General features: G+C 48.8%; 1 protein-coding gene across 1 annotated transcript; it reads left to right on the top strand.

The window, feature by feature from the left end:
• The first annotated feature begins 12,255 nt into the window (after window positions 1-12,255).
• LOC128114368 (HLA class II histocompatibility antigen, DP alpha 1 chain) lies at window positions 12,256-15,377 on the top strand. The gene is given in 4 exon segments (XM_052744301.1): window positions 12,256-13,870; window positions 13,872-14,017; window positions 14,344-14,625; window positions 14,717-15,377. Coding segments are annotated over 4 exon segments (660 nt in total). The 5' UTR covers window positions 12,256-13,793; the 3' UTR covers window positions 14,872-15,377.
• Window positions 15,378-18,689: the final 3,312 nt, after the last annotated feature.

Genomic DNA, 18,689 nt, shown 5'->3' with positions numbered 1-18,689 from the left:
ACTGAAAATCACCACAGCAGAGCTCCAGTGGGTCCCCTCGTTCCTAGAGGCACTGGCTGGGTAACTGTTATAAAAGGGACGTGGGAACCCTCCCTCTCCTCCTAGGAGCCGCCAGCACTGTTTGCCGTTCTGTTTGCCCTGCGTGAGCCTCTGTGAGTCTGTCTGTACTTACTCACATGGGGGAAATGGAGATGGTGTGGTTGTTTTCATGTTCCACCCACTGAAATTAGCATCTCAAAGCAAATCCTGCCTTCTTTCTGACTCCAACAACCAGTTCCCCACACGATCCATCTGGATCCGAAGAGAAAAACGGAAGGTTGTGTTTCTACCACAAGAGGGAGCTCTAAACCGTTCATCAATGTGTTTCATAACCAGCAGCCTGGCCGGCTGGGAGCAGCGTGGCGATGGAGGCTTGCCTTGGATCCCATTCCCAGCACCGCAGGAGTAAACACACTAAACTAAGTAAGCTGTCGCTTCATTTAAAAGGATATCAGGTGTTGGTGTGGTGATGTATGCCTGAGAAGCTGAGGCAGGGGCATTGTGGGGAGCTGGAGACCATCCTGAACTCTCAAAACCCCTTAAGAAAAAGGGGATACCAGAAGTTAAAGGGCCAAGTCTGCTCTGTCTCACAGCTTCTGAGGCCGCACTATTAGCACACTGGAGGGACACCCAATGCATTTGACATAAGATGCCTGCTAGTTAATTAACTTTTCCCCTATCATGTCAGATGGTGATGGAGAGGAACTGGGAGGGCCTAAAGCTGGAGACAGGAGCCCAGAGCCCAGACAAATCTGCACTGTTTGCTGTAGCTACAGACACTGGGAAGCCCCCTGAGGTCGAGAGTAAACAAGGCTGGGGTGCAGATGCAGAGAGAGACGACTATGGGATGTTCTGGTGTTTCCCGTCACCACAGAGATGCCTGAACAGCTGGCTCATCCTGGTGGGCTCAGGAGGACCTGCCCAGCTGGGCCGGAGGACAGAGGGGAGGGTTGGAAAACCTTTGGGCGCTGTAATAGCCAGACCGACACTCTACTCGGCAGTCCTGACCTGCCTCCATGGCAGGTGTCTCTCACTCAGCCCAGGGCCCCCGTCCATCACTCCCCACCCCCTTCCACACAGTCTCTCTCCCTCTCCAGTCACCTGCCTCTCTCTCCTTGTCTGCTTGCCCCACTATGGATGTGGATCTTGTCATTTTAATTCATTCGTTTTTTACTTCTCCTTGTTTATCAACAAATAATGTTTTTATAAGCAAGGAAAATAACTTAAAAACTTTTGGCAGTACTTAGCTTTTGAAAATGGAAGTTATCTGTGAAGCAGGTAAAATTGAAACATGTTCAGTCTCCCTCCCCGCTGTCATTATTCAGAAACTCTGCTAAGCCCCTTCCCTGGGGGCATCACTCTCTGATTCCCAGGACCGTGAAGGCACAGTTTCCACAGCTGAGCAGTTCCTTTAGTTGGGTCTCACAACCTCTGTGACCACCAAGGACAGGTTCTCTCTTCCTCCTCAGCAAGTGCACCTGATGTCACAGGAGACACCCTGGGGCTTGAGGGCTGGACTCGGGGGGTTCAAATGCAGTTATTCCAGGAAAACACAGCAAAACGAGGACACTGTATTTTAGGTCCATCCTAGGATGTGGTAAACTTAGGGCCTGACAGCTCAGTGTCACTTTGGAAATGAGAGGAGCATCCTGAGAAAGGCTGGATCCCATCAGCCACAGTATCACACAAGCCATGGCAGGTCTTCTATTAGCTGTCTGTCTGGTCATCTACACTCATTGGTTCTCATGTGCCTACACACCCTCATCTTGTTCTCCCACAGTTCTCAACCCACTCCAAGACTAGCGAGGGTCTCAGAAAGTTAGCCTTCAACAAGAACACTACTGTGGCAGAACCACAGTCCATCCCGCCGTCTCTCAATTGGTTGTTTAAGAGCACGGGCTCCATCCCCACCCTGGGGGAGCAGAAGCCACTCTCTCTCAGCGCTGAGTCAGGTGACCTGAGTCCCTTCAAGGCTGTGATGGGGATGTGGGGAAGGAAACCCAGGAGGCTGAGCCTTCTGACCTCTCCATAAACCTTGCCCTGCAAACGTATTCTAGAACTCTAGGCCCGTTGTCCAAGGGACATGCATGCCAACCCCTTAACACCTCTGCCCGGTTCAGAGTGGGAAAACTGGCTGAACAGCGGTGGGGAGGTGAGCCTGCTTTTCTAGCTCGGAAGGGAGGACATGGGCTGTGGGGGAAGCCCCCCCTGTAGTTCTCAAAGTGTGGTCCTATAAGGGGATGATCCTGAAGCCCAGGCCCTCCAGAGTCGCCGCTGCGTTCAGTCTTACCTGGAGGGGTCCCACCCTGGATCCCTCTGCTCAGCAACACCGTCAGAGCTGCTAACCAGGGGGCCACAGGGACCCCCGGGACCATCATGGAGTTGGCAGGGTGGGTGAATGAGGAAAGTAGCCGCCAGGGGATGGAGGGCTCCCTAAGCTGGGCTCCTGGGTGAACAGCAGAGACTGTGACTAACGTTGACTGTGACCCCAGAATTGGACAGAGTCTGAGGAAAGAACCAATCAGGCTTGAGCTTCTTATGAGTCATCCGTCACTGGGCAGAAGGTGTGAGAGGCCTGACCACCTAGTAGGTGATGCAGGGAGATGACATTGAGGATAGAGGGCAGTGACGCTCGCTTTAACAACCTGGGGGAGAATGTGTTCTCTGCTCTGAGAACATCAGACATCCTGCTGACCCATCTCTGGGACTACCATTCCTCCAGTCCCACCCCCTCTCACACACTCTCAGGACAGGGGATGGAGCAAGTGTCGTCTTAGGGTGCGAACGGTCACTCACTGGCATGACCTGTATAGAGTTTACTGTGAGCATCCCAGAATTCAGGATGAGTCCTGGGTCTGCCTGCTTTGCTGTTTTTGGTTGTTTTTTTCACTCTTTGCTCTTTGGGGGACCCCCCACCCAGCTCCCAAATAAAACACATGGAGGCTTATTATTTCTTATGAAAGCCCAGCCCTACCTTGGCTTGTTTCTAGTCAGCTTTTCTTAAGTTATCCTGTTTACCTTTTGCCTCTGGGTTTTTTCCTTTCTCTTACTTCTGTGTATCTTACTTTCACTCTTACTCCATGGCTGGCTGGGTGGCTGGGTGGCTGGGTAGCTGGGTGGCTGGGTGGCTGGGTAGCTGGGTGGCTGGGTGGCTGGGTAGCTGGGTGGCTGGGTGGCTGGGTGGCTGGTCCTCCTCTTCTTCTTTTTCTTACTCCTTGATCCCTTCTTTCCAGATTTCTCCTCCTGTTTAATTCTCTCTACCTGCCAGCCCCGCCTATCCTTTCTCTGCTCAGCTACCAACTGTTCAGTTCTTTATTAGACCATCAGGTGTGTTAGACAGGCACAGTAACACAGCTTCACAGAGTTAAACAAATGCAACACAAAAGAATGTAACACATCTTTGCATCATTAAAATAAAGGTTCCACAGCATAAACAAATGTAACACATCTTAAAATAATACTCCACAACACTTTGCCTCTGCCCAAGGGCATGTTCAGGAGATCACCTACCCCCCCCTTGTATTTCTCTTAGAGGTCTGTTGGTTCTGGAGGGTACAGGAGTCCTATGGTACCTCCCCAGGACTTTGATGGGGGTAGGGGGGTGTCAGCAGGACACCTTACAGGGTCCTCTGACCTAGGAGTTTGCCACACCTACAACTATGTAAATATGTGATTTTAAGGATTTTGCTTTTGGGGACTTGGACTGTCTGCAGAATGGAGCTGGTATAGACCACCTTATAGCAACATTGTTACAGTCATGTGACAGAAATAGAGCTCAAACTGCTTCAAGACAGTCAACCCACAGGGAATAAGAACAGACTGGCAAAAAGGGTGAGAGACGTAAATAACTACCAAAGCCCAACCTCCCGCAAAATATCTGATTATGTCGTAGTTATCATGAATATTTTCACCAACTTCCAAAGGGGGTCATTCCCTACTTTATAATTTATAGCTGAATCCTGTGAGGCCACAGATTCTGATAAAGAAAATATTATGTTGCCATAATTTCCTTATATTGATATTAAAATGTGAACAAAACATTGCCATATAGAGAAGAAAATAATCACATAACATAAAGCATCTTTTAGGTATATAGATTCTGGGAAAGAAAACTTCAGTTCTCTAGAGGCACCGGGGTTGCTGGCTGGAGTTTCCTTGTCACTCATCTGCTATGGACAGAGACACTTACCACCCAGGGGCTCTGAATGGAGGAAGCTGGGTAGAAGGGGTGCTGTGGGATGTTCTGTATGGCAAATGTGTTGCTAATTAGTCAATAAATAAAACACTGATTGGCCGTTGGCTAGGCAGGAAGTGTAGGCGGGGCAAGGAGGAGAATAAAGCTGGGAAGTGGAAGGCTGAGTCAGAGAGACACTGCCAGCCGCCACGATGAGAAACAGCATGTGAAGATGCCGGTAAGCCACGAGCCATGTGGCAAGGTATAGATTAATGGAAATGGGTTAATTTAAGCTGTAAGAACAGTTAGCAAGAAGCCTGCCACGGCCATACAGTTTGTAAGCAAAATAAGCCTCTGTGTTTACTTGGTTGGGTTTGAAAGGCTGTGGGACTGGCAGGTGAGAGAGATTTGTCCTGACTGTGGGCCAGGCAGGAAAACTCTACCTACAAAGGGGGAGGCGTTTCATGGGACCCCAGGGCATCATCCACTGGGACCGGGCTGACCCACTCCCACCCACTGCCAGCAGCGCAAACACTGACTGGATGTCCCGCACGGCTTCCATGACGTTGATCTCATGAGCTTCTTTGTCACCCAGGCGAGGGCAGCCACATGACCCCGACGACCTCCTAACGCCAGGTGTCTGTTGGAGGTGAAGCAAAGGCAGAGTGCTGAGGCGGGGAGCGCCCTGACCTGACTGCAATCATGCGGTCAGCCCACCCCAGCCCCCGACAGACCGACGGGAGGATGCGCTGCTGTAGACAGCGGCAGCCAGACACACAGCGGAACTGAGGAAGGCACAGCTCCTGTAGCTGAGGAAACACAGCCACATCGAGTTCACGAGTCAGAGGGGCTAGGGAGACGGCTCAGTCAGTAAAGAGCCTGCCACGAAAGCATAGCGTCCTGAGCCTGGCTCCCTGGCTCCCACGTAATCCCGGCGCCAGGGAGGCCGAGACAGGCAGCTCTCGCTGGACCTCAGTCTAGGCGGTAACGAGCTCCAGGTTCAGTGAGGAACCCTGCTCAAAGGTGGAGACCAAAGAGAGGGCTCGGCGGTGAAGAACACTTGCTGCTCTCCTAGAGAACCTGGGTTCAGTTCCCAGCACCCCCACGTCAACTCACAACTGTCGTTAACTCCAGTTCCAGTGGATCCAGCACCCTCTTCTGGCCTCTGTGGTGCCCAGACATACACACAGGCCAGACACTCAGACACGTAAAATAAAATGAAAAATATTAAAAACGGTGGACAAAACATCAGAGATAATCTGATGTCGAGGGTGGCAGTGATGTGGGGAACTTGGGAAGATTATTCCGTCAAATAGTAGAACCCAGCACAAACATCGGGGACCAGGAGGGTGTGTGCCTTATCCTCACAAGTCTCTACCCCTGGCAGCGACAGTAACTGAAGCTTCATGGCCCCCTCAGCTTCTGAAAACCCTCCCTCCTCTTTAGCCCCCTTTACCCAGCAACAGCTAGGTCAGCTCTCCGACTTCTCTGATTGGCTGACCCAGCCCTTTTTTTTTTTTTTTTTTTTTTAATCTGTGTAGTCAGGATAGGAAGCCCCGTTTCAGGGTTTCACCTGTCCACATTCTGCCTCGGTTCATCACTGTCCTGTGATCACAGTCTTCAGCTGTAGATCCCCAACCTGAGCTCTGAGGAGAGAATGTTCCAAACTAAAGCCGAGGTCCTGAGAGCCTCCTTCCTGGCTTTCCTGCTGAGTCTCCCAGGATCTGGGGCCATCAAAGGTCAGGAGGATGGGCAGGGCACAGGTGGGGATACACAGCTATTCACCTTCTTTTTTTTTGGAGCTGAGGATCGAACCCAGGGCCTTGAGCTTGCTAGGCAAGCTCTCTACCACTGAGCTAAATCCCCAACCCCATCACCCTCTTTAGAATGAGAGATTTTGCAGGACTCGATCCATCTCCCTCACGCCTCGCCTCTCCTCATTCCCTTCTGTGAAGTTCACTTGGTTTCATCCTGCTCTAATAATCATAAGAACAGACACAGCAGGGCTGGAGAGTTGGCTCAGTGGTTAACAGCACTGGCTGCTCTTGCAGAGGATCTGGGTTCAATTCCCGGCACCTACACGGCAGTTCCTCACCATCTGTAGCCCCAGTTCTGCAGGACCTGATGTCCTCTTCTGGCCTCTGTAGGCACTGCCCACACGTGTGCACTTCTATTTACGCAGGCAAACACTCCACATACATAAAGTAAAAATAAATGAGTCTTATAAGACACAGCAGCCCCAATCCCCATTCACACCCCACAGGAACCATCTGTGAAAATATTTTAGCCTTTCTCTGAGAGACGAAAACACTAAGCTAAAAAGATTAAAATGTGTTCCAAAGTTGTTCCCTCAGTCAGGGGTCAAGGTTAAAATCCACACACAACTCTGACGGCAGACTGACTCTGTGCATGAGGACTTTACAGCTGAACCCGGCCAGGACCCCACAGCCCAGGTCCTCAAGCCCCAATTTGTGTGGCTGCCTTTAAGAACTCACAGGTGTGGACGAGGAGTGTGGAACCCAGCAGAGCATTGAGTGTGGAGTTACAAGTTATAGTCCTTCATTTCAAATAAGTCGAGGTGGGAACGCAACGAGCTAGTCACGTCACACCCTCAGTCACAAACAAAGAATAAGACCCTGGGAGGCAGAGGCAGGTGGATCTCTGTGGGTTCAAGGCCAGCCTGGTCTACAGAGTTGAAGACAGCCAGGGTTATATGGTAAGAACCTGTCTCAGAACCAACAGACAAAATCCAAAGAATAAACACACCCTTGCTTGATGCTCTCAGCTAGTTTTCTTTTCTCTCTTTTTGGATGAGTGGTGTTTGTTTGTTTGTTTGTTGTTTTGTTTTGTTTGAGATAAGGTCTTATTGTGTGTAGTCCTTGCTGGCCTAGATCTCTCTTTGAAGACCAGAGAGTCCTTGCTGGCCTTGAACTCACAGAGATCCCTGCTGTGAGATGTTCTGTATGTCAAATGTGTTGCTGATTAGTCAATAATTAAAACACTGATTGGCCATTGGCTAGGCAGGAAGTGTAGGCGGGACAAGGAGGAGAATAAAGCTGGGAAGTGGAAGGCTGAGTCAGAGAGACACTGCCAGCCGCCACGATGAGAAACAGCATGTGAAGATGCCGGTAAGCCACGAGCCATGTGGCAAGGTATAGATTTATGGAAATGGATTAATTTAAGCTGTAAGAACAGTTAGCAAGAAGCCTGCCACGGCCATACAGTTTGTAACCAATATAAGTCTCTGTGTTTACTTGGTCGGGTCTGAGCGGTTGTGGGACTGGCAGGTGAGAGAGATTTGTCCTGACTGTGGGCCAGGCAGGAAAACTCAAGCTACAGATCCCCCTGCCTCTGCCTCCCGAGTGCTGGGATTAAAGTGTGTGTTATCATGCCTGGCCACTTTCTCCTTAAACTGTTCAGCACCCTTGCCTGGGGGATGGTGCCACCCACAGTGGGCTGGGTCTTCCTGCATCAGTTATCAGTCAAGCCAATCTCCCATAGACATGCCCAGAGGCCAACCTGATCTAGACAACCCTCATCAAGACTCTTGTCCTGCGTGATCCTAGGTTGTGTCAAATTGTTGGGTGAGATTAACCAGTGCAACACGTGTCTTGTCAACTCAACACACAGACACCTCCCTTGAATACATAAACCTTCCACCCATGTCCTAAAAGTCTCATGTTAATATAAAATAAGGCCAAATATCTTTAAATTTTTCAAAGTTTCAAAAGTTTAAACTCTCTTAACTTGTAGGCTCTATAAAATATAAAATAAGGGCTGGGCGGTGGTGGTGCATGCCTTTAATCCCAGCACTTGGGAGGCAGAGGCAGGCGGATCTCTGTGAATTCGAGGCCAGCCTGGTCTACAGGGCAAGTTCCAGGATAGCCAGGGCTACATGGAGAAACCATCTTGAAAAACCAAGTATGTTTACATATATATAGCATATTTTATAAGTAAAATATATATGTATATAATAAAAATAAAGTTATGCACTAACCATTCTTATTCCCAAAAGGAAGAACTGGGGCATAAAAACAATCACCCCAAAGCAAAACCAAAATCCAGCAGTATGATTCCAAATCCAATAGCTTTGTATCTGGAATCTTGGACTTATTCATAATCTTCTGGGCCCCAAAGGCCTTGAGTAGTCCCAGTTCTCCATCTCCACCAGCCACAGCACACTCAACTTGTCTCTTAGGCCAGCTCCACTCTACACCTGGAGCTCTCACAGGAGAGGTCACATGACCCTTGTAACATCTCCAACATCCTAGGGTCCAGTGCAACTGAGACTTCATCTTCAGTAATGACCCCTTAGGATCCTGACCCACCACACAGAGCCTTGCCTCTGCTACTCTGGGTAACTCTTTTCTTTTTTCTTTTTCTTTTTTGAAAGAGGGTCTCCCTTTGTAGCTCTGGCTGGCCTGAAACTCTCAATGAAAGCCAGACTAGCCTTAAACTCATAGAGATCCACCTGCCTCTGCCTCTCACATACTGGAATCTAGGTAATTCTTCATTGAGATTCTCTTCCCAGGTGGTTCTGGGTTATGTCAAGTTGATGATTAGACTAACCAGCACAGCTCCACAGAGTTTAATTTAAGATAGGAATTCAGGGATAGATAGAAGCAAAAGGGGATGAGACTGGGGAGAAACGTGGTACCCAGTTCCCCACGATGGTCACTTGGGTTATTTTAAGTCTTGCATTGTAATAAATACCTTAACAAACACATTTTCATGTAAATATAAAAATTAACTCATCACGATATTGTGTGTGTGTGTGTGTGTGTGTGTGTGTGTGTGTGTGTGTGTGTGAGCACCAGGGGTTGAGCGTAGGTCTCCACAGATGCTGGACACGCACCCTCCTGCTGAGCTATAGGCCCAACCCTCATCACTGCCTTTGCGGGGTTCCCTTCTCGCTGGCTTCTCTCAACATGCAGATAGATTCTTTGCTTTAAAAACATGAACTACGAAATAAAAATTGTCCTTGCCTGTGCCCAACATCCCCCTTTCAGCCGGGGCGCTCTCTGTGAACTCTCTTGTAAGCTCCCACGTTGGATGCCTGTAACCTCTATGTAAGAGTCAACCCAGTGGGTGCTTTTTGGTTTGGAACATGTGACATATGGCTCAGGCTGGCCTTGAACTCTCAATCCTCCTGCCTCAGGCTCCTGAGTGTGCAGGGATTTCAGGCCTGTGCCACCAAGTCCAGACTACTTGAATTCAATCCAAGTTTGTCTATTGTTGACCTTAAACCTCTGTTAACACACTTATCCCCGCCCCCATTTCCCTGCATCTTCCTCTTCCTTTGAATTGACTGCTTAATTATCTAATGCTAATGTTGTGGCCTCGGATCTTTCCAGCTCTTACTTTACACACTCTCCCTGGGGTCTCTCCTGTTTCTGTTGCCGTGATAAACATCATGACTGAAAGCAACTTGGGAAAGAAGGGGTTTGTTTCTCCTTATAGATTACAATCCATCACTGAGGGAAGTCAGTGGATCCATCCCTGGGCAGGAATTTGGAGGCAGGAGCTGAGGCAGAGGCCATGGAGGAGTGCTGCTTACTGGCTTGCTCCTCAAGGCTTGCTCAGCCTGGTTTTTTTTTATGCAACCCAAGACCACCTGCCCAGGGATGGCTCCACCCACAGTGGACTGTGCCCTTCCACACCAATCATTACCCAAGAAAACGCCCCACCAACTTGCTTACAGGCCAATCAGATGGAGGCATTTTCTCAATTTCATTTCCTTCTTCCCAGATGACCCTGGCTTGTGTCAAGTTGACAAAAACCAGACAAACAAAAACAAAACCCTTAGGTTTCCGGCCCAAACTCATTCCCTAAGACCAACCCTAATGTACGACTATCTATGTGTCATTTCCACTAAGATGACGTCATACCCCAAGCGCCATGTGGAGCCGGTGTCTTCTCTCACTCAGGTTGGGTCCCTCATAATGGAACCGGGGACTGCTGTGTGCCAGGGAGATTTTGGTCACAGGAGTTAGACGGGGTCCGAGACCAACTGCTCAATGAGTGGATTTTAAGCAACTTCACCACAAGAGTGACACATTAGAGATTAGAGGCAACAATTTGGTAATCAGTGTGACTGGACTACTCTACAGTGTTTCCACATAATGAGTTATACACCATAAATACCTAGGGCTTTTGTTTGTCTTTGTTTTTTGTTTTTGTTTTGTTGTTGTTGTTTTTGAGACAGGGTTTCTCTGTGTAACAAACTGGCCTGGAACTTGCTTTATAGACCAGGCTGGCCTCGAACTCATATAGATCCATCTGCCTCTGCCTCCTGAGTGCTGGGATTAATGGCGTGCGCCACCACCGCCTGGCAAGTGAAACATTTTTTAAAAGTGACAAAAATAAAGGAAGAGTGAGAGAGCAAGGTAGATAAGTGATAGATGATAGATAGATCGGTAGATAGACAGACAGACAGACAGACAGACAGATAGATAAATAGATGATAAATGATAGGTGATAGATAGATAGGTAGATAGATAGACAGACAGACAGACAGACAGACAGATAGATAGATAGATAGATAGATGATAGATGATAGATAGATAGGTAGATAGATAGATCAATAGATAGACAGACAGACAGACAGATAGATAGATAGATGATAAATGATAGATGATAGATAGATAATAGACAGACATACAAGCAGGCAGGCAGACAGACAGATAGTAGATAGAAAAATAAATTGACCAGCCTAGAATAAGAAAGTTACTTGGCACTTTTCTGTCTCTCTTCCTCACTTCTTGTAGCATCAGTGTCTTTGGCATGGGTCAAATGGATTATTTTCTTTCTTCTTCTTCTCCTCCTCCTCCTCCTCCTCCTCCTCCTTCTTCTTCTTGTTCTCCTTCTTCTTGTTGTTGTTGTTGTTGTTGTTGTTGTTGTTGTTGTTCTTCTTCTTCTTCTTCTTCTTCTTCTTCTTCTTCTTCTTCTTCTTCTTCTTCTTCTTCTTCTTCTTCTTCACCGCTCACTTCCTCTCTTCTTGCCGCTAAGGTCTTGCTTCCTTAGCCATCTGCCTTTCAGGCTGCACACTGTAGCCACCGAGACCTTCCTAAATCACCAGTCAGATGTCGCTCCCCTGTCAAATCTTTCAGAGGTTTCCTCACTTTCAGGCTGACATTAAACTCCTGAGGTGGAGAAGTCTGTCTTGACCTCACTGGTCTGTCTCTTGCTCCACGTCTGAAGTTCACTACAGAAGCCTCTGTGGTTCTCCAAATGCCTTGACCATTCTTCCCAAAGTGAGAAATGGCATTTCCTCTTGTCCACAGCTTCAGTCCAAGCAGTTCACTCACAAGGAACTGCGCCTTTCTGGGCACCATTCGGTGCCTGCCGCAAGTTCTGCACTGTCTGTCCTATGTCTGTCCCCTGCAGTCAGTGTAAGTGTTGGGGACAGGAACCAGGTCACATTTCTGTTTGGACTGACTCTCTCTCTCTCTCTCTCTCTCTCTCTCTCTCTCTCTCTCTCTCTCTCTCTCTCTCTCTCTCTCTCTGTGTGTGTGTTGATATAGGGTCTCACTCTGGCTCAGGATGGCTTTGAACTTGTGGGCTATCCTCCTGCCTCAGCCTCCCAAATGCTGGACTTGCAAGCCTGAGCTACCATGCCTTGGCTTATAGTAAGTAGGTTTTTAGCATATTTTTTTCTGGATGATAATGTCTTAGTGTGAGAAGTACTGAGGACTGAACCCCATGCATTTTGATCAAGTACCCCACCTCTAAGCCATCTGAGGCCCCTCCAGCTTTTTGTACTTTTTATTTTGAGACAGTCTGGTACTAAATTGTCCAGACTGGCCTTGACTTTGAAATCCTCCTGCCTCAGCTGTGGCTGGGATTAGAGGCCTGTGATACTAGGCGAGTATGAAAGCACCTTTTGGAGGAAAATAAGTTGTGTCATATCTGACAGATCTTTGGACCTCAGAATCTGTGAAAATGTTTAAAAAGTGTAAGCCAGTTTTTAAAAATAATTTATTTATTTGTATTTTATATACATTGGTGTTTTGTCCACATGATGTCTGTGTGAGAGTGTCAGATCCCCTGGAACAGGAGTTACAGACAGCTGTGAGCCACCATGTGGGTGCTGGGAACTGAACCTGGGTCCTCTGGAAGAGCAGTCGGTGTTCTTAACTGCTGAGTCATTGCTCCAGCCCTTATTGTTTATTCATTTATTTATTTATTTGTCGATCGAGACAAAGTTTCTCTATGTAGCCCCAGCTGTCCAGGCTGGCCTTGAACTCAGAGATCCGCCTGCCTCTGCCATCCGAGTGCTGGGATCAAAGGCGTGCGCCACCACGCCAAGGCATAAGCTACTTTTAAATGGTACTTTGATGGTTTTTATCTCCTTTTTCACCATGTTTTATGAAGAAGATTCCTCTGGCTCACGAGGAACCTGAAATCCTTCTGAGAGAAGATTCTCACTGCTGCTGTGCAGTCCATGAATAGACCTGCTGCGGCCTGGGATCCACAGGGAAGAGGCGGGGAACCCTAGTCCTCTGCACTCTCTTTCCCCACCATTCCAAGTCCAGACACTCATGTGTTCATCAGGTTATTGCTAATGATGGCAGCTTGTCTTGTGCTTGTCTTGTGTCTGTCTTCTGTGTGCTATTTATTACCAACTAATGAAGACTAAGAAACAAAAAATCAAACCACACAAGGATTTCAAATTCAACAACTTCTATAATTCTGTTTAAAACAAAAGTGAAAAATTAAAAAAATAGGGCTAGAGAGATGGCTCAGAGGTTAAGAGCACTGGCTGCTCTTCCAGAGGTCCTGAGTTTAATTCCCAGCAACCATATGGTGGCTCACAACCATCTGTAATGAGATCTGGTGCCCTCCTCTGCATACATAATAAATAAATTTAAAAAAATACATTAAAAAATAGTTTGAAGCCATTGTCAAAATCCATCCTGCTGGATTTAATGCACCCAAGGTAAAACAAAACAAAAACAAAAACAAACATGAAGTCATGATATTAGCACACGCTGCAGATGTGAACTCATGAACTGAAACAGAAACACGGAGACCGTAAAGAGCCCTACAGCGCAGTGAGCTTTCCCCTCAACTTTCTATTTCCCGCCTCTGCTGTAATAAGGAACCAGCACGCCTGTGCCTCCACCTCCTCAGTGTAAACCCAATCTCACATCTGCAGCTCTGGAACCGAGAGCTCTGGGGAGAAGCCGGGCTCCCTCCTAGCTGTGCATCGCTGTGTGACCGGATGCGACAGGTCCCCTATCCTCTCAGTTTCCTTGCTTGCTTCTGGGGGTGGGGTGGGGGTGTTGTGACATCCACATGAGGCTACTAGCAGATGCCTGGCACTGCTCGGGTGAGTTCTCCGGAGAGGTTCAGGACCCCTGCGGAGTCACGGGGTTCCACCCGGGAGTGAGCAGGGGCAGTCTCTCTATCTTTCCCCCTCGTAACTGTTTGCTCTTGCTCCTTCTCCCCCCATTTCCCCTGTTGGCCTCTTCTGACTTTATTAATAAATCCAGCCATTCCCCTGCCTCACCACTTATGGAATAGTTCTTACATTTGTCTCACTTTTCTCTCTCTTGTTTATACAGCGGACCACGTAGCCATGTATGACATCTTTGCACAGACGCAGAAGCCGTCGGGCGAATGCGTGTACGAGTTTGACGGCGATGCGCAGTTCTATTGACAGGGAGGAGACGGTCTGGGGCCTGCAGGAGTTCAGCACGGTCTACGCATTTGACGCCCAGGAGGCTCTGCCCTACATCTTCAGCCTGAAGAACAATCTCAGAGCCTTGATCCAGAGACACAACGTCACCCAGGTCCCCAGTGGTGCGGGTTCTCTAGTCTCCTCCTCTGCCATCCAGTGGGAGGGTTGGGAGGGCCCTGGCCCACACTCAGAATGGGAGTCGCCAACGCCCTCTGCTGAGGGACCCTCCTTGGAGTGGCCGGGCTCCCTGCCGTAAGTGGGGGGCTGGTAGCCTGTCTTCTCTTCCCACTCATGAGAGGTCGAGCTGAGGGAGGTAGCTCAGTGGAAGGCGTCTCCCGGCTCTCACTCTGGACCCCAGAGGTGACTTGAATTCTGAGCCTGAGACAGAAGATGCTGGGTGGGAGCTCGGTGACTCACCCAGAACTCACCAGGTTCTGTCTCTTTCCAGAGCCTCCCGAGGTGGCTGTGTTCCCCAAGAACCCAGTGGAGCTGGGCCAGCCCAACGTCCTCATCTGCCACATCGACAGGTTCTTCCCCCCAGTGCTCAACGTCACATGGCTTCGTAACGGGCAGCTGGTCACTGAAGGGACTTCTGAGACGGTCTTTCTGCCCAGCACAGAACTCAGATTCCACAAGTTCCACTACCTGACCTTCATTCCCACTGCCGAGGACATGTATGACTGCAGGGTGGAGCACTGGGGCCTGGGCGAGCCGAGCCTCAGCCACTGGGGTAAGCAGTGCCCCCTGCCCCCATGCCTCTGCTCCCAGGACCTCATGCCCAGCACCCCACTGTCCTAACTGCACCTCCTCATTTCCCTCAGAAGTGCAGGAGTCAGTCCAGGTGACGGAGACAATGGAGACTGCAGTCTGCGCCCTGGGCCTGGTGGTGGGGCTGGTGGGCATCATCGTTGGCAGTGTGCTCATCATAAGGGCTCTGTACTCCAGCCATGACCCCCGGACCCAGGGACCCCTGTGAGTAACTGTGGAGGTGGGGATGTTAGGATGCAGCCAGAGGACAGAGGAGGGAGTCCACACCTGCTGTCCAGACAGGAGGGAACACTGATGAAGTGGACACAGATCTCTCCGGGGTTAGTGGGCAGAGCTATGTGAGACAACCCAGAGAACCCAAGGCTTGGGCATTACCCTGAGCATCTGACTTACAGCCCAGTGTTATCCCTCCTCGACGTGATGGTATTAACGTCACTGTGGTTTGATGCTTGAGAGATGCTTACAGCATTTGTGTGCACGAGAGCATTGAGCACCGTCACCAAGGCCACACAGACTGTCTGGACCCAAAACAGCTTCACCATTGTCCTAGGCTCCCTTTTAGGAAGAAAGAGACCAAGTTCAACCACAGTCTAGTCTTGGATCCAGTCTGTCCTGCGCATGCACACACTTACGGGATGCTGGGATGTGGGGTTGATACACAGCTTCTCATCTCTCCTTGGATCCACTGATGGCAAAGCTCACATAAAAATTCCCTTATGGCCTTGTATTTATCAAAACACTTATATTTCTAATACTTATGTTTTTAAATTCTCCCACTGGATAGTGATCTCTCCATGATGATGGCGCCTCTCAGTCACCTTCATTGTTACTGTTATTCACCTTGAACCTCAGGGCCAAGGTTAAGTCACCACTCCACTGTGAGGGCATCCCTGTTCAGACTCCTCTGTTTGCTCCTCTGTTCCCTTACTCCCAGGACTAACCTCTTCCCTGATACCACATGTAAACACACTCATGTATTCAGTGAGTTTCCATTACATACGGTTACAGTGTGCAATGTGTGTAAGTATTCACTGTGCCTGCAGCTTTGGTGAGCTCAGATGGTTCCCACTCCACGTCTAATTTGAACCTCTAGTCCGTTGCTTTCAATTGTTCAATGTGGTTCTGCTCTAACCATCCATCTCTACACCCTCTGGGATACCTAGGTTGTGTCCCATTACCTTTCACTATTCTCACATGGACATGCAGCTCTGGGATGCATGGACCCTAGGAAGCAGGTGCAGGGAGCTGGGCATGCAGCCCTTCCCTTGACTGTGTGCTGCCCATCGATTGCCACAGCTGTGTTGATCTCAGTTCCCAGTCTCCTTCAGTGTCCACAGCCACGTCCACCCCAGTCCCATCCAGTCTCCTGCAGTGTCCACAGCCACGTCCACCCCGGCCCTGTCCAGTCTCCTTCAGTGTCCACAGCCACGTCCACCCCAGTCCCGTCCAGTCTCCTTCAGTGTCCACAGCCACGTCCACCCCGGTCCTGTCCAGTCTCCTTCAGTGTCCACAGCCACGTCCACCCCAGTCCCGTCCAGTCTCCTTCAGTGTCCACAGCCACGTCCACCCCGGCCCTGTCCAGTCTCCTTCAGTGTCCACAGCCACGTCCACCCCAGGCCTGTCCAGTCTCCTTCAGTGTTCACAGCTATGTTTCCATCATGTCTCCTTGCTCTTACGCTGTCATGTGTGGAAAGGAACACGCTGCTGCTGTTCACGTTCCTTTAGTCACTTCTAGTTGTGACCATCTTCCCTTGTAGCCTCTTTGGGCTCCATTGTTCTTTTCTGGTCGTTTCTGGCTTGCATCCTTTGCCCATTTTTTGGAATGAGTGCTTCTGTGGGAAGCTGAGGACTGGGGTTCCCTCTGCCATCTTGCTGCGTCATTGCCCGGCAGGGCTTCATTTCTCTCTTGATGGTTCCCTGCAAGCCGAGATATTTTATGTGCTGCTGACTCTGCCACAGAGGCGCTGGGAAAGACAGGTTTGTCACAGGACAACATGGGGGGGGTGACAAGAACAAAAATACACACCCACATACACACACATACACACATACACACACACACACACACACACACACACACACACACACACACACACACACCCTGCTGCTGCCTCCTGCACAGAACTTCCTATGGGCATCTGGATACTTCCTGAGTCTCTATATAGTCCCTCAGACTCAGGTTTTCTTTGGACTTTTATAATTTTCCATGGAGTGTGAAGGGAGGAGGCTGGGACCTCTCCTAGCTTATAGCCTTATGACGAGAAGCCTGCCTCTGCCTCTCGAACACTGGAATCAAAGCCATGCACCTCCAAGCCTGACTAGAAGCCCCTTCTTAATGATTTTTATCTGTAGAGGTTAGCACATACCTTGGTATTTAGAAATTCCTCTGTAGCTGGAGTTTTCCTGCCTGGCCCACAGTCAGGACAAATCTCTGTCACCCGCCAGTCCCACAGCCACTCAGACCCGACCAAGTAAACACAGAGACTTATATTGGTTACAAACTGTATGGCCGTGGCAGGCTTCTTGCTAACTGTTCTTACAGCTTAAATTAATCCATTTCTATTAATCTATACCTTGCCACATGGCTCGTGGCTTACCGGTACTTTACATCTTCCTTGTCCTGATGGCGGCTGGCAGTGTCTCTTTGTTCCCAGCTTCCTGTTCTCTCAATTTTCCTGTTAGTCCCGCCTATACTTCCTGCCTGGCCACTGCCAATCAGTGATTTATTCATTGACCAATCAGCAACACATTTGACATACAGACCATCCCACAGCACCTCCCCTTTTCTTTTCTTAAAAAGGAAGGTTTTAACCTTTACACATCTCCAAAGTCAGCTTGGTATATTTAGGAATTTGGGCGTAGCTTCTCTTACTACTTCCTGCTGGAGGGGGGCGCTGTATCTTCTGGGGAAACAAAGAAAATTTTAGGATCATGGAATAGTCCGTGAGGCTGTATCATCTGAGCCAGTTGCCTTGAAACGGTTCTGGATGTTGGATCATCTGGGCCATGGTGTCATCGGAGACCTTTCAGGTGGTCTTGGCTGGTCAAACCTGATGTGTCTTAATCTGGAACAAATCCATAGCCTCTTGCTTTCTGTGGAAACAAAAGAGACTCTTTTCCAAAGCAACATATCCTTACATCCAAATTTTGAAGTCAAAGTATCTTTAAAATATACATACTGGTTTAACTCAGCTTCCTTTACAATCAAATATCTCTCTGTAGTTAAGAATCCCAAAGACAACACAATCCAGACTCTCTGTGTAATAGTCATCTCTACGTGGCTTATTTTTTATATTAATTTTACTGTCTCTTTAAAGACTTTATTTTTTTTAAAACCATGTATTTGTTTCTATACTGTATATATCACCTTTTTTTTGTCTCTTTTAAGCCTACGTATATTTTACACACATTTTAAACTATTACATCTGAATCTGTCTTATTATGAATCTGTTGCTTTAAGCTGCAGCAGCTGTGGCTGCTGGCTCCGCCCACCTCAGCTTCCCAACATGGCGTGGTACTTTACCACCACCTCTGGGAGCTATCGTGGGTCTATGCTTTTATCCAAGCAGCATGTAGCTCAGAAACCTCTTTTTTTGTTTTGTACTAGCAAAGGCTAAATCCACAATGCAGCTTAATGTGCCATTTGCAGAGACTTCATTCCCGCCATACTGCAGGTCGAGCGCGCACGCCAGCAACCCGCCAGTAGCTCAAACTGGCAGCTGCCGCTCATTTGAGAGAGACAATTAGGAACTGTTTTTAGCTCCGTTTTAGAATCTTTTTTCTCAGGTTTTAGGTGGAAACTCTTGCCACCACGTTGGACGCCATTTGTAGCTAGAGTTTTCCTGCCTGGCCCACAGTCAGGACAAATCTCTGTCACCCGCCAGTCCCACAGCCACTCAGACCCGACCAAGTAAACACAGAGACTTATATTGGTTACAAACTGTATGGCCGTGGCAGGCTTCTTGCTAACTGTTCTTACAGCTTAAATTAATCCATTTCTATTAATCTATACCTTGCCACGTGGCT

This window comes from Peromyscus californicus, unplaced genomic scaffold, assembly GCF_007827085.1.
Source record: "Peromyscus californicus insignis strain IS unplaced genomic scaffold, ASM782708v3 Scaffold_19__1_contigs__length_69161282, whole genome shotgun sequence".
NCBI classification, from domain to species: Eukaryota; Metazoa; Chordata; class Mammalia; order Rodentia; family Cricetidae; genus Peromyscus; species Peromyscus californicus.
Note: the sequence above shows the minus strand (reverse complement) of the source record. Positions and strands in the feature narration are given on the sequence as shown.